The sequence below is a fragment of the Bufo bufo genome, chromosome 9, assembly GCF_905171765.1.
Source record: "Bufo bufo chromosome 9, aBufBuf1.1, whole genome shotgun sequence".
Classification (NCBI taxonomy): Eukaryota; Metazoa; Chordata; class Amphibia; order Anura; family Bufonidae; genus Bufo; species Bufo bufo.
Window position 1 is genome coordinate 2,709,079 of NC_053397.1, and position 13,858 is coordinate 2,722,936.

The 13,858-nt window shown below is 57.1% G+C and overlaps 1 protein-coding gene across 3 annotated transcripts in view; it reads right to left on the minus strand.

Annotated features, from left to right (window-relative positions):
• MST1 (macrophage stimulating 1) overlaps positions 1–13,858 on the minus strand; it is a 30,008-nt gene that overhangs the window by 1,464 nt on the left and 14,686 nt on the right. For 2 of the 3 annotated variants that reach the window (XM_040407894.1, XM_040407895.1), the window contains 12 exons: positions 10,452–10,621; positions 9,959–10,097; positions 8,524–8,636; positions 6,817–6,931; positions 6,584–6,720; positions 4,203–4,323; positions 2,971–3,089; positions 2,552–2,720; positions 2,354–2,484; positions 2,093–2,192; positions 1,895–2,019; positions 1,695–1,727 (listed from right to left, as the gene is read on the minus strand). In XM_040407894.1, coding sequence (XP_040263828.1) covers positions 1,695–1,727; positions 1,895–2,019; positions 2,093–2,192; positions 2,354–2,484; positions 2,552–2,720; positions 2,971–3,089; positions 4,203–4,323; positions 6,584–6,720; positions 6,817–6,931; positions 8,524–8,636; positions 9,959–10,097; positions 10,452–10,506 — 1,357 coding nt within the window. In that variant the 5' untranslated portion in view covers positions 10,507–10,621. Of the gene's footprint in view, positions 1–1,694; positions 1,728–1,894; positions 2,020–2,092; positions 2,193–2,353; positions 2,485–2,551; positions 2,721–2,970; positions 3,090–4,202; positions 4,324–6,583; positions 6,721–6,816; positions 6,932–8,523; positions 8,637–9,958; positions 10,098–10,451; positions 10,622–13,858 lie in introns of those variants that run through there. The other variant, XM_040407897.1, reaches the window with a different exon arrangement.

Genomic DNA, 13,858 nt, shown 5'->3' on the forward strand with positions numbered 1-13,858 from the left:
GCAGGGGCGGGGTCACTGACAGGAGAGGGGCTGCAGGCAGGGGAGGGGCTACAGGCAGGAGAGGGGCTACAGGCAGGGGCGGGGTCACTGACGGGAGAGGGGCTGCAGGCAGGGGCGGGGTCACTGACGGGAGAGGGGCTGCAGGCAGGGGCGGGGTCACTGACAGGGGAGGGGCTACAGGCAGGGGCGGGGTCACTGACAGGGGAGGGGCTACAGGCAGGGGCGGGGTCACTGACAGGGGAGGGGCTGCAGGCAGGGGCGGGGTCACTGACAGGGGAGGGGCTACAGGCAGGGGCGGGGTCACTGACGGGAGAGGGGCTGCAGGCAGGGGCAGGGTCACTGACGGGAGAGGGGCTGCAGGCAGGGGCGGGGTCACTGACGGGAGAGGGGCTGCAGGCAGGGGAGGGGCTACAGGCAGGAGAGGGGCTGCAGGCAGGGGCGGGGTCACTGACGGGAGAGGGGCTGCAGGCAGGGGCGGGGTCACTGACGGGAGAGGGGCTGCAGGCAGGGGCGGGGTCACTGACGGGAGAGGGGCTGCAGGCAGGGGCGGGGTCACTGACTGGAGAGGGGCTGCAGGCAGGGGCGGGGTCACTGACTGGAGAGGGGCTACCGCCAGGGGCGGGGTCATTGACAGGAGAGGGGCGGGGTCACTGACGGGAGAGGGGCTGCAGGCAGGGGCGGGGTCACTGACAGGAGAGGGGCTGCAGGCAGGGGCGGGGTCATTGACTGGAGAGGGGCTACCGCCAGGGGCGGGGTCATTGACAGGAGAGGGGCGGGGTCACTGACGGGAGAGGGGCTGCAGGCCGGGGCGGGGTCACTGACGGGAGCGGGGCGGGGTCACTGACGGGAGAGGGGCTGCAGGCAGGGGAGGGGCTACAGGCAGGAGAGGGGCTGCAGGCAGGGGCGGGGTCACTGACGGGAGAGGGGCTGCAGGCAGGGGCGGGGTCACTGACGGGAGAGGGGCTACAGGCAGGGGCGGGGTCACTGACGGGAGAGGGGCTGCAGGCAGGGGCGGGGTCACTGACGGGAGAGGGGCTGCAGGCAGGGGCGGGGTCATTGACGGGAGAGGGGCTGCAGGCAGGGACGGGGTCACTGACAGGGGAGGGGCTGCAGGCAGGGACGGGGTCACTGACAGGGGAGGGGCTACAGGCAGGGGCGGGGTCACTGACGGGAGAGGGGCTGCAGGCCGGGGCGGGGTCACTGACGGGAGAGGGGCTGCAGGCAGGAGAGGGGCTGCAGGCAGGGGCGGGGTCACTGACAGGGGAGGGGCTGCAGGCAGGGGCGGGGCTGCAGGCAGGGGAGGGGCTGCAGGCAGGGACGGGGTCACTGACAGGGGAGGGGCTACAGGCAGGGGCGGGGTCACTGACGGGAGAGGGGCTGCAGGCAGGGGCGGGGTCACTGACGGGAGAGGGGCTGCAGGCAGGGGCGGGGTCACTGACGGGAGAGGGGCTGCAGGCAGGGGCGGGGTCACTGACAAGAGAGGGGCTGCAGGCAGGGGCGGGGTCACTGACGGGAGAGGGGCTGCAGGCAGGGGCGGGGTCACTGACGGGAGAGGGGCTGCAGGCAGGGGCGGGGTCACTGACAGGAGAGGGGCTGCAGGCAGGGGCGGGGTCACTGACAGGAGAGGGGCTGCAGGCAGGGGCGGGGTCACTGACAGGGGAGGGGCTGCAGGCAGGGGCGGGGTCACCTTTTACCTGCTTCTTTAAGGCTGACAGCCGACTCTCCATCTGTTAAAGAGAAATCAGATCACAAACTGAAGAGATAGGACTGAAGCAACACAAGACTGACTCACATCCAAAGCTGCAGGAGTGCGAGACACCATGAATCTGTAGTCTAGTGAGTACAGCTCTGGATGTGACTGGAGTCTCGGTACTGGGGGCCATGTCTGTCTCACCGCACGGTTTGATAGCGCAGTAGTCGAAGGGCGTGTTGGGGTCCTTCGTGTAACACCAGGGGCCGTGGCTGTCGCCGTCCGGGTTGCGGCAGTAGTTTTCCTGCAGGGGGTCGGCGGACGGGATCCTGTGGAGAGAGGAGTGCGAGCTTCATTGCCGAGCTCTCCGCCGGACGCCGCTCAGCAGAGCCGGAGACTTACTGCAGCTCGTTGGACGTCTCGCTCCAGTGGCGGCACGGGATCCCCTTCCTCGTCCGGTTGGCGGTTCCTGTATAAGTCTCACCGTTACCGTAGAAACATCCTGTGCAGGAAATGAGAGACAGGCTGAGACCTCCCAGAGGACTGTCTGCACTGATACACTGCAACAAACCTTCAGCTGTGTAAGCAGCACTAGGTCAAGATGTGAACAAGTGCGTCTTCGTTCGATGGCAGCAAGCAGAGCTTGTATTGGAGCTCACTCACCCACATCCAGCACATCGTCCGGGCAGCGTCTGATCTGGAAGCAGTACGCCATCCTCATCTTGGGGTCCGTGGTGAAGCACCAGGGGGCTTCTGAGCCGTCGGGATTGCGGCAGTAGTTCTCCTCCAGCCCTCTGCAAGGAACCACAGTTCAGACACACTGCCAGCAGGGGGCGCCAGGACGGGCTGGGAGTCACTCACTTGCAGGGGTACTTGTCGGGCTGGAAGCGGTGCTTGTGCGGGGTCTGGGAATCCCATCTCTGGCAGGGAATCCCGGAGGTGGTGAGCGCCGCCTTCCCGCGGTAACCCTCGCCTTTCCCAGAGAAGCAGCTGCTGGAGACCGTCACACTGTGCAGGCGCTGCTTATCTGCTTCACAAGAGGGAGGGGACAAAGTCATCCACAGGCAGCACCGCGCAGATATCATCTATACTCCACTCACAGCCAGAGCTGCAGCCACATCACCACAAAGCATTGGTCTGGAGGGGAGGACAGCACCAAGAATGTATGATTGCAGCTCTGGATGTGACGCACAGATATCTGGGGGAGGGGATGAGGTCTCCCACCTTGATGGCGCCCCCTGCTATGTACCGCCACTTACATACCCCTCCCCCCGTCTTACTGCATTTGGCGATGCTACAGTACTCGCGCTCGGTCCCGGGGTCGGTGGTGTAGCACCAGGGCCGCTCCGAGCTGTCCGGGTTCCGGCAGTAGTTGTCATCCAGGTGCTTGTCCGGATACCTGCAGGACGCAGAAGGATTAGCGTGCGGCCAGGACGGCTCACTGCTGCCCCCCACAGGTCAGTGCCTGCAGTATTACAGGTGGGGCCAATCAATAAGGGTCCACATCCCTTCCGCAATTTTACGGAACGGGTGCGGAATCAATGCTTTTCGCACACGTTGTTCCGTTCGACAGCCCCACAAAAAATATAGAGCAGGTCCTATTCTTGTCCGCAAACGGCATTTCTATAATGAGCCTTCCGTTCCGCAAATTGCAGAACGCACACGGGCTGCATTAGTGTTTTGCGGACCTCAAAACATGGCGCGGTCGTGTGAATGCGCCCTAAGGCCTCATGCACACAACAGTATTTTTTCATGGTCCGCAAAACGGGGTTCCGTTGTTCCGTGTCCGTTTTTTTTCCGTGTGTCTTCCTTGATTTTTGGAGGATCACCAGACAAGAAAAGTGAAAAAAAAAATCTAAGTCAAGTTTGCCTTGAAAATGATAGGAAAAAAACGGACACGGATCACGGACGCGGATGACAATCTTGTGTGCCTCCGTGTTTTTTCACGGACCCATTGACTTGAATGGGTCCGCGAACCGTTGTCCGTCAAAAAAATAGGACAGGTCATATTTTTTTGACGGACTGGAAACACGGATCACGGACGCGGATGACAAACGGTGCATTATCGTGTGCATGAGGCCTAACACTGAGTGGGAGAGGAAGGGGCAGGAAACGCACCAGGCCTTACTGAACGAGCTCAATAGACCATGAGAGTCTGTGGTCTGGAGAGGACTGCTCGGAATGGGGTCTCAGAGGCCGCTTTTAGGCTGTGGGCGTGCAGGTAAGGGGTTGAACTGTCACTTACTGCCTTCAATAGGACAGTGTTGTGGGCATGCTCCATGACCTGTGCAGGAAGGGGGAGGAGGTAAGCTGTGACCATCACCTACTGACTTCTATAGGAAAGTATTGTGGGCATGCCGTGTGACCTGTGCATGGAGGTGGGCACAACTGTACCCAGGATCCTCAGGCTGCACTAGACAAGGTAGAAGATCCCCACTTGCAGGATGCGGCTGCCCTCTCGGGTGACCGGCACGCAGTGGGATGTACCCTGGGGTCCAGCCCTGGTCCTTACTTCTCCGGGTTGTAGGGATGGCGGTGCGGGCTCTGCAGGTCCCAGCGCTGGCACTCTCTGTCCGTCTCCGTCCGGTCCAAGGATCCGCGGTAATCCTCCCCATTGCAGGTCAAGCAGATAGCTGCAGAAAGTGGGAGAGGGGGCAACACTGCATGAGGGGCAGGAGACCAGACACCTGCCCCAGCGATGCCAGGGAGACTGGACAACTGCCCCAGCGATGCCCGGCCCAGGGCAGGAGACTGGCCACCTTTTTCAGCGATGCCCGGCCCAGGGCAAGAGACTGGCCACCTTCCCCAGCGATGCCCGGCCCAGGGCAGGAGTGTGGACACCTTCCCCAGCGATGCCCAGGGCAGGAGACTGGCCACTTTCCCCTGCGATGCCCGGCCCAGGGCAGGAGTGTGGACACCTTCCCCAGCGATGCCCGGCCCAGGGCAGGAGACTGGCCACTTTCCCCTGCGATGCCCGGCCCAGGGCAGGAGTGTGGACACCTGCCCCAGTGACGCCGGGGAGACTGGCCACCTGCCCCAGCGATGCCCGGCCCAGGGCAGGAGACTGGCCACTTTCCCCTGCGATGCCCGGCCCAGGGCAGGAGTGTGGACACCTTCCCCAGCGATGCCCGGCCCAGGGCAGGAGACTGGCCACCTGCCCCAGCGATGCAGTGTCCAGGGCAGGAGACTGGCCACTTTCCCCTGCGATGCCCGGCCCAGGGCAGGAGTGTGGACACCTTCCCCAGCGATGCCCAGCCCAGGGCAGGAGACTGGCCACTTGCCCCTGCAATGCCTGGCCCAGGGCAGGAGTGTGGACACCTGCCCCAGTGACGCCGGGGAGACTGGCCACCTGCCCCTGCGATGCCTTCTGAGGGCTACCTCAAGCTGTTCTTACCTGCACCAATACTGTTGTGCTTTTCCATAAGTGTAAATAGTTATATCTACTTATTCTAGGTATAATGGATATTCATTGCCTTTAAGAGCAATGTTGGTTCATATTCACTATTTTGTATGGATTTTAATGTCGGCCGAAGTAAGTCCATGGGAAGATTAAGAAAGATTAAGTGTTATTGTAACAATCTATTAGACAGTTAGAAGACACACGACACCTGCAGAAGTAGAGGCTTCATTGTATCTCTTATCTGAACATGAATTCCACAGTGTGAGAATTGTCTAGATGTTCCTCAAAGTATATATTCATGTATCAAAGTTTGTCCCTCAGCTCTGAGACAAGGCCTCCAGATGTCAGAGGTGTGTAGTATTGAAGATGTCAGGCATGTATGAGTTAACCCTTAATGGTATGATGCTTATAGCTTATACAACAGTGCCACCTAGGTATGAGTAGGTAACACTACACCAGTAGCAAAAGTGCATTCTGGGCAGTGTTATGACGTCACATTCCTTATCAATGTACACGCCTATCCAACAATGATTGGAAAGATCCAAAAAACCACATACCAAAAAGGAGGGGGGTCCACAAAGAGGGAGGGAAAGACAAAGAGAGAGCTCTCTGGAGAAAGACTTTGGGATTAGGAGAAAAACCTTTGGAGAGTCGACTTCCCCTAGACTTTGCCTATCACCTACATCTTTGGGTAATGTATACTTTTATTTATATGTAGTATTGATCTAAATTAATTGGCTTGATATTTAGCCGGATACCGCTCATTTGCGGACATATAGTGTTAGTATTACATCAGTATCAATGGCATTCAGTGAAAATGCATATCACTGAACACAAGATCTGATATTGATAACAAGAGCTTCTCTGTTGGGAATCTTTATATTCCTTAGTTTGATATCAAGCCAATAATTTATACCTTTTGTTGCAATACTACCATTTACTGAGATTGGTCATCATTTTGGGCAGAGCAAGGACTCGTATCTGTCGCTCACAATTTTAAAGCCGTATTGCATACTATTCTTGTGTTGGTTGAGTAGTGTTTTGTTGGCACCATATATCGGCGAATTCTGGGTACTGCATATCATTGTATATTATTGAAATTTACGTTAATAAATTTTTGATTGTATAATAAATCATGTATATTTTGCATAGATGATTTTGCAAAAAGTAAAAAAAAGGGTACAAAATAATTAGGTTCTCGATCGAACTCTTGGAGATGTTTATGTCCATCTCACGGATCAATATCATTTGAATCATTTTTCTTTTGATCCATTCAGGTTTTTTTTTGTTTGTTTTTTATATATAAAGCATTTGGTCTTTATATTCCCGACAATACACTGTAACAAACCATCAGCTTTGTGAGCAGGACAAGTCAGAACTGGTTTCAGCCTCTGAAAGTAACTTCACTGACAGCAAGCAGAGATCTTGCAAAGGGTGAAGAACGGAGAGACAAACTCCATAAGAGATCTGCTTACATGGGACTGCGCACTCACCCTCCTCGCACTTTTTGATGCCGCACATCTGGTGCCGGACGTTCTTGTCGGTTGTGTAGCACCAGGGGCCTGTGGGGTCCCGATCCGGGTTGCGGCAGTAATTCTCATTTAGCCCATTCTGATTGCTTGGGGAATATCTGTGGGGGAGAGAGTGAGACGACGCTGATGACATCACACAGAGCGCCTGTGACATTACTGTCTGGGATAAGAGGGTCACTCTGGGGGGCACTTACTTGTGGTCATGGGGGAATTTCAGCCTCCAGTGCTGACACGTCTTCCCTAATCTCGTCCTGGACACTGTTCCGCGGTACGACACCCCGTCACCCGTGATACAGTCACGGACATAATCTGAGAATGGCAGAGGCGGAGTCAGAGTGCGGACCGCCCACTGGAGGAGCATGAGAGGCAGAGTCAGGACAGACTGCACAGAAGATCCGCCCACTGGAGGCGCATGAGAGGCGGAGTCAGGACAGACTGCCCAGAAGATCCGCCCACTGGAGGCGCATAAGAGGCGGAGTCAGGACAGACTGCACAGAAGATCCGCCCACTGGAGGAGTATGAGAGGCGGAGTCAGGACAGACTGCACAGAAGATCCGCCCACTCGAGGGGCATGACAGGCGGAGTCAGGACAGACTGCACAGAAGATCCGCCCACTGGAGGAGTGTGAGAGGCAGAGTCAGGACAGACTGCCCAGAAGATCCGCCCACTGGAGGAGCATGAGAGGCAGAGTCAGGACAGACTGCACAGAAGATCCGCCCACTGGAGGAGCATGAGAGGCAGAGTCAGGACAGACTGCATAGAAGATCCACCCACTGGAGGAGTATGAGAGGCAGTCAGGACAGACTGCCCAGAAGATCCGCCCACTGGAGGAACATGAGAGGCAGAGTCAGGACAGACTGCCCAGAAGATCCACCCACTGGAGGAGCATGAGAGGCGGAGTCAGAGAAAAGACTACACAGAAGATCCACCCACTGGAGGAGCATGAGAGGCGGGTTCAGAGGAGAGACTGCACAGAAGATCCGCCCACTGGAGAAGCATGAGAGGCAGAGTCAGGACAGACTGCAAAGAAGATCCGCCCACTGGAGGAGCATGAGAGGCAGAGTCAGGACAGACTGCACAGAAGATCCGCCCACTGGAGGAGTATGAGAGGCAGAGTCAGGACAGACTGCACAGAAGATCCGCCCACTGGAGGAGTATGAGAGGCGGAGTCAGGACAGACTGCACAGAAGATCCGCCCACTGGAGGAGCATGAGAGGCAGAGTCAGGACAGACTGCACAGAAGATCCGCCCACTGGAGGAGCATGAGAGGCAGAGTCAGGACAGACTGCCCAGAAGATCCACCCACTGGAGGAGCATGAGAGGCAGAGTCAGGGCAGACTGCACAGAAGATCCGCCCACTGGAGGAGCATGAGAGGCATAGTCAGGACAGACTGCCCAGAAGATCCACCCACTGGAGGAGCATGAGAGGCAGAGTCAGGACAGACTGCACAGAAGATCCGCCCACTGGAGGAGCATGAGAGGCAGAGTCAGGACAGACTGCCCAGAAGATCCACCCACTGGAGGAGCATGAGAGGCGGGTTCAGAGGAGAGACTGCACAGAAGATCCGCCCACTGGAGGAGTATGAGAGGCGGAGTCAGGACAGACTGCACAGAAGATCCGCCCACTGGAGGAGTATGAGAGGCAGAGTCAGGACAGACTGCCCAGAAGATCCACCCACTGGAGGAGCATGAGAGGCGGAGTCAGAGAAAGCCCTGAAAATCTGAGTTCTTATCTTATATCTGCCTCTGGAAAAGCTGGGTGACAACCTCTGGGAGGGCTGAAATGGCGCTAAATTGTCAGACCGCTTTCTCAGATACAGATGTAAGAAAATAATTTTTCGCCATGACAGCTCGTGCAGAATAGCCCGGAGGACACACACCCCGCAGTGGGAGGGGCTTACCTTTCTTCTGGTAAACGTCATAGTTAATATTTTTCTGCAGCGTAACGTGAGCGGAGGCCTGAGTCCATGGGAGCAACCGACAGCTGCGGGACCTCAGGTTATAATCAAAGGACCTGCGGAGAACAACGCCATGACACTCCAGAGCTGCACTCTTCTGCAGCATATGTAATGTATGTACACAGTGACTGCATCAGCAGAATAGTGAGTGCAGCTCTGGAGTATAATGCAGGATGTAACTGAGGATCAGTACAGGATAAGTAATGTATGTACACAGTGACTGCACCAGCAGAATAGTGAGTGCAGCTCTGGAGTATAATACAGGATGTAACTCAGGATCAGTACAGAATAAGTAATGTATGTACACAGTGACTCCACAAGCAGAATAGTGAATGCAGCTCTGGAGTATAATGCAGGATGTAACTGAGGATCAGTACAGGATAAGTAATGTATGTACACAGTGACTGCACCAGCAGAATAGTGAGTGCAGCTCTGGAGTATAATACAGGATGTAACTCAGGATCAGTACAGGATAAGTAATGTATGTACACAGTGACTGCACCAGCAGAATAGTGAGTACAGCTCTGGAGTATAATACAGGATGTAACTCAGGATCAGTACAGGATAAGTAATGTATGTACACAGTGACTGCACCAGCAGAATAGTGAGTACAGCTCTGGAGTATAATACAGGATGTAACTCAGGATCAGTACAGGATAAGTAATGTATGTACACAGTGACTGCACCAGCAGAATAGTGAGTGCAGCTCTGGAGTATAATACAGGATGTAACTCAGGATCAGTGAGTGCAGCTCTGGAGTATAATGCAGGATGTAACTCAGGATCAGTACAGGATAAGTAATGTATGTACACAGTGACTGCACCAGCAGAATAGTGAGTGCAGCTCTGGAGTATAATATAGGATGTAACTCAGGATCAGTGAGTGCAGCTCTGGAGTATAATACAGGATGTAACTCAGGATCAGTACAGGATAAGTAATGTATGTACACAGTGACTGCACCAGCAGAATAGTGAGTGCAGCTCTGAGGTATAATACAGGATGTAACTCAGGATCAGTACAGGATAAGTAATGTATGTACACAGTGACTGCACCAGCAGAATAGTGAGTGCAGCTCTGGAGTATAATACAGGATGTAACTCAGGATCAGTACAGGATAAGTAATGTATGTACACAGTGACTGCACCAGCAGAATAGTGAGTGCAGCTCTGAGGTATAATACAGGATGTAACTCAGGATCAGTACAGGATAAGTAATGTATGTACACAGTGACTGCACCAGCAGAATAGTGAGTGCAGCTCTGGAGTATAATACAGGATGTAACTCAGGATCAGTACAGGATAAGTAATGTATGTACACAGTGACTGCACCAGCAGAATAGTGAGTGCAGCTCTGGAGTATAATACAGTAATATATGTACCTGCAGTCCAGGAGCTCCGAGCACTTCTTGGCGCAGATGTGGACGTCCTCCTTGGTCTCCTCCTTGAGGTTTCCTTCGTACAGGTGCACTAGCTCGGTGGCCTTGGACCTCTGGTAGTCATTGAGCGGGCTGCGCTGGACTGTGGGCACATATTATGGGGTTCAGCCACGTCAATCAGTAACAGATAATCCCCGGAGATGACCACGATACGACCTCAGCTTCTATACCACCAGATGAGGGTCCAGTTAACCCCTCCCCCACTAGGGGGTGCTCTCTGCCCCGGGATTTATCACTGAACTTCCATAGGTTTGTGGTGGAATCGTCAGTGAGAAGCCGCCAGGTTGTGTTACCGTGGAGACCAGTAAAACTGCGTCGTAGCGGACAGCTCAGTGATGAGCGCGGGCAGATACCCTGAATTAACCCTCTCCTGCCCCCGACAGTCCGCACAACAGTGATCGGCGGGTATAGCGGAAAGCTGAGCACAGTCACTTACCTGCGGCGACTAAGCCGATGGCATGCAGGGCGAGAGCGGACAGTCCCAGCAGCATGGCGTCTGGATCTGGGTGGCAGCGCAGAAGGAGTCGTGTCCCTGCCCCCGCTGACTCCTCTTCACAAATATTTGTCCAGATGACACATTAACCGTCCGGCGGCCGCAACACAATCCTGGCGAAATACAGGGGAAACGCAAGAAACCGTGAAAACGTAGGTCAAAGGTCAAGTGAAAGCCAATGTCCTGCCCCTCCTGGGCCTTGTAGTTCTACAGCAGGACAGACGGCAGTCACGTGACACAATCCTGCGACCTTCTGAGGTGTCCTCCCCAGGGTTAGAGGTGGACAGAACCGCCGCCCGCACATGGAGGAACGCTCTGCAGAGCAGGCACCAGAGGCTGCACATCACATCTACACCACACCGAGTGCCACCCTGCACAGGAGCCACACAGGGCCTCATACCTCACCGGGACCGGCCACACAGAGCCTCATACCTCACCGGGACCGGCCACACAGAGCCTCATACCTCACCGGGACCGGCCACACAGAGCCTCATACCTCACCGGGACCGGCCACACAGGACCTCATACCTCACCGGGACCGGCCACACAGAGCCTCATACCTCACCGGGACCGGCCACACAGGACTTCATACCTCACTGTGACCGGCCACACAGAGCCTCATACCTCACCAGGACCGGCCACACAGGACCTCATACCTCACCGGGACCGGCCACACAGGACCTCATACCTCACTGTGACCGGCCACACAGAGCCTCATACCTCACCAGGACCGGCCACACAGGACCTCATACCTCACCGGGACCGGCCACACAGGACCTCATACCTCACCGGGACCGGCCACACAGAGCCTCATACCTCACCGGGACCGGCCACACAGGACCTCATACCTCACCGTGACCGGCCACACAGGACCTCATACCTCACCAGGACCGGCCACACAGGACCTCATACCTCACCGTGACCGGCCACACAGAGCCTCATACCTCACCGGGACCGGCCACACAGGACTTCATACCTCACCGGGACCGGCCACACAGGACCTCATACCTCACCAGGACCGGCCACACAGGACCTCATACCTCACCGGGACCGGCCACACAGGACCTCATACCTCACCGGGACCGGCCACACAGAGCCTCATACCTCACCGGGACCGGCCACACAGGACCTCATACCTCACCGGGACCGGCCACACAGGACCTCATACCTCACCGTGACCGGCCACACAGAGCCTCATACCTCACCGGGACCGGCCACACAGGACTTCATACCTCACCGGGACCGGCCACACAGGACCTCATACCTCACCGGGACCGGCCACACAGAGCCTCATACCTCACCGGGACCGGCCACACAGGACTTCATACCTCACTGTGACCAGCCACACAGGACCTCATACCTCACTGTGACCGGCCACACAGAGCCTCATACCTCACCGGGACCGGCCACACAGGACTTCATACCTCACCGGGACCGGCCACACAGGGCCTCATACCTCACCGGGACCGGCCACACAGGACCTCATACCTCACCGGGACCGGCCACACAGGACCTCATACCTCACTGTGACCAGCCACACAGAGCCTCATACCTCACCGTGACTGGCCACACAGGACCTCATACCTCACCGTGACCAGCCACACAGGACCTCATACCTCACCGGGACCGGCCACACAGGACTTCATACCTCACCGTGACCAGCCACACAGGACCTCATACCTCACCGGGACCGGCCACACAGGACCTCATACCTCACCGGGACCGGCCACACAGGACCTCATACCTCACCGGGACCGGCCACACAGGACCTCATACCTCACCGGGACCGGCCACACAGGACTTCATACCTCACTGTGACCAGCCACACAGGACCTCATACCTCACTGTGACCGGCCACACAGAGCCTCATACCTCACCGGGACCGGCCACACAGGGCCTCATACCTCACCGGGACCGGCCACACAGGACCTCATACCTCACCGGGACCGGCCACACAGGACCTCATACCTCACTGTGACCAGCCACACAGAGCCTCATACCTCACCGTGACCGGCCACACAGGACCTCATACCTCACCGTGACCAGCCACACAGGACCTCATACCTCACCGGGACCGGCCACACAGGACTTCATACCTCACTGTGACCAGCCACACAGGACCTCATACCTCACCGGGACCGGCCACACAGAGCCTCATACCTCACCGGGACCGGCCACACAGGACCTCATACCTCACCGGGACCGGCCACACAGGACCTCATACCTCACCGGGACCGGCCACACAGAGCCTCATACCTCACCGTGACCGGCCACACAGGACCTCATACCTCACTGTGACCGGCCTCATACCTCACTGTGACCGGCCTCATACCTCACCGGGACCGGCCACACAGGACCTCATACCTCACTGTGACCGGCCACACAGGACCTCATACCTCACTGTGACCGGCCACACAGGACCTCATACCTCACCGGGACCGGCCACACAGGACCTCATACCTCACCGGGACCGGCCACACAGAGCCTCATACCTCACCGTGACCGGCCACACAGGACCTCATACCTCACTGTGACCGGCCTCATACCTCACTGTGACCGGCCTCATACCTCACCGGGACCGGCCACACAGGACCTCATACCTCACTGTGACCGGCCACACAGGACCTCATACCTCACTGTGACCGGCCACACAGGACCTCATACCTCACCGGGACCGGCCACACAGGACCTCATACCTCACCGGGACCGGCCACACAGGACCTCATACCTCACCGGGACCGGCCACACAGGACCTCATACCTCACCGGGACCGGCCACACAGAGCCTCATACCTCACCGTGACCGGCCACACAGGACCTCATACCTCACCGTGACCAGCCACACAGGACCTCATACCTCACCGGGACCGGCCACACAGGACCTCATACCTCACCGTGACCAGCCACACAGGACCTCATACCTCACTGTGACCGGCCTCATACCTCACTGTGACCGGCCACACAGGACCTCATACCTCACCGGGACCGGCCACACAGGACCTCATACCTCACCGTGACCGGCCTCATACCTCACTGTGACCGGCCACACAGGACCTCATACCTCACCGTGACCGGCCACACAGGACCTCATACCTCACCGTGACCGGCCACACAGGACCTCATACCTCACCGTGACCGGCCACACAGGACCTCATACCTCACTGTGACCGGCCACACAGGACCTCATACCTCACCGTGACCGGCCACACAGGACCTCATACCTCACCGTGACCGGCCACACAGGACCTCATACCTCACCGTGACCGGCCACACAGGACCTCATACCTCACTGTGACCGGCCACACAGAGCCTCATCCCTCACCGTGACCGGCCACACAGGACCTCATACCT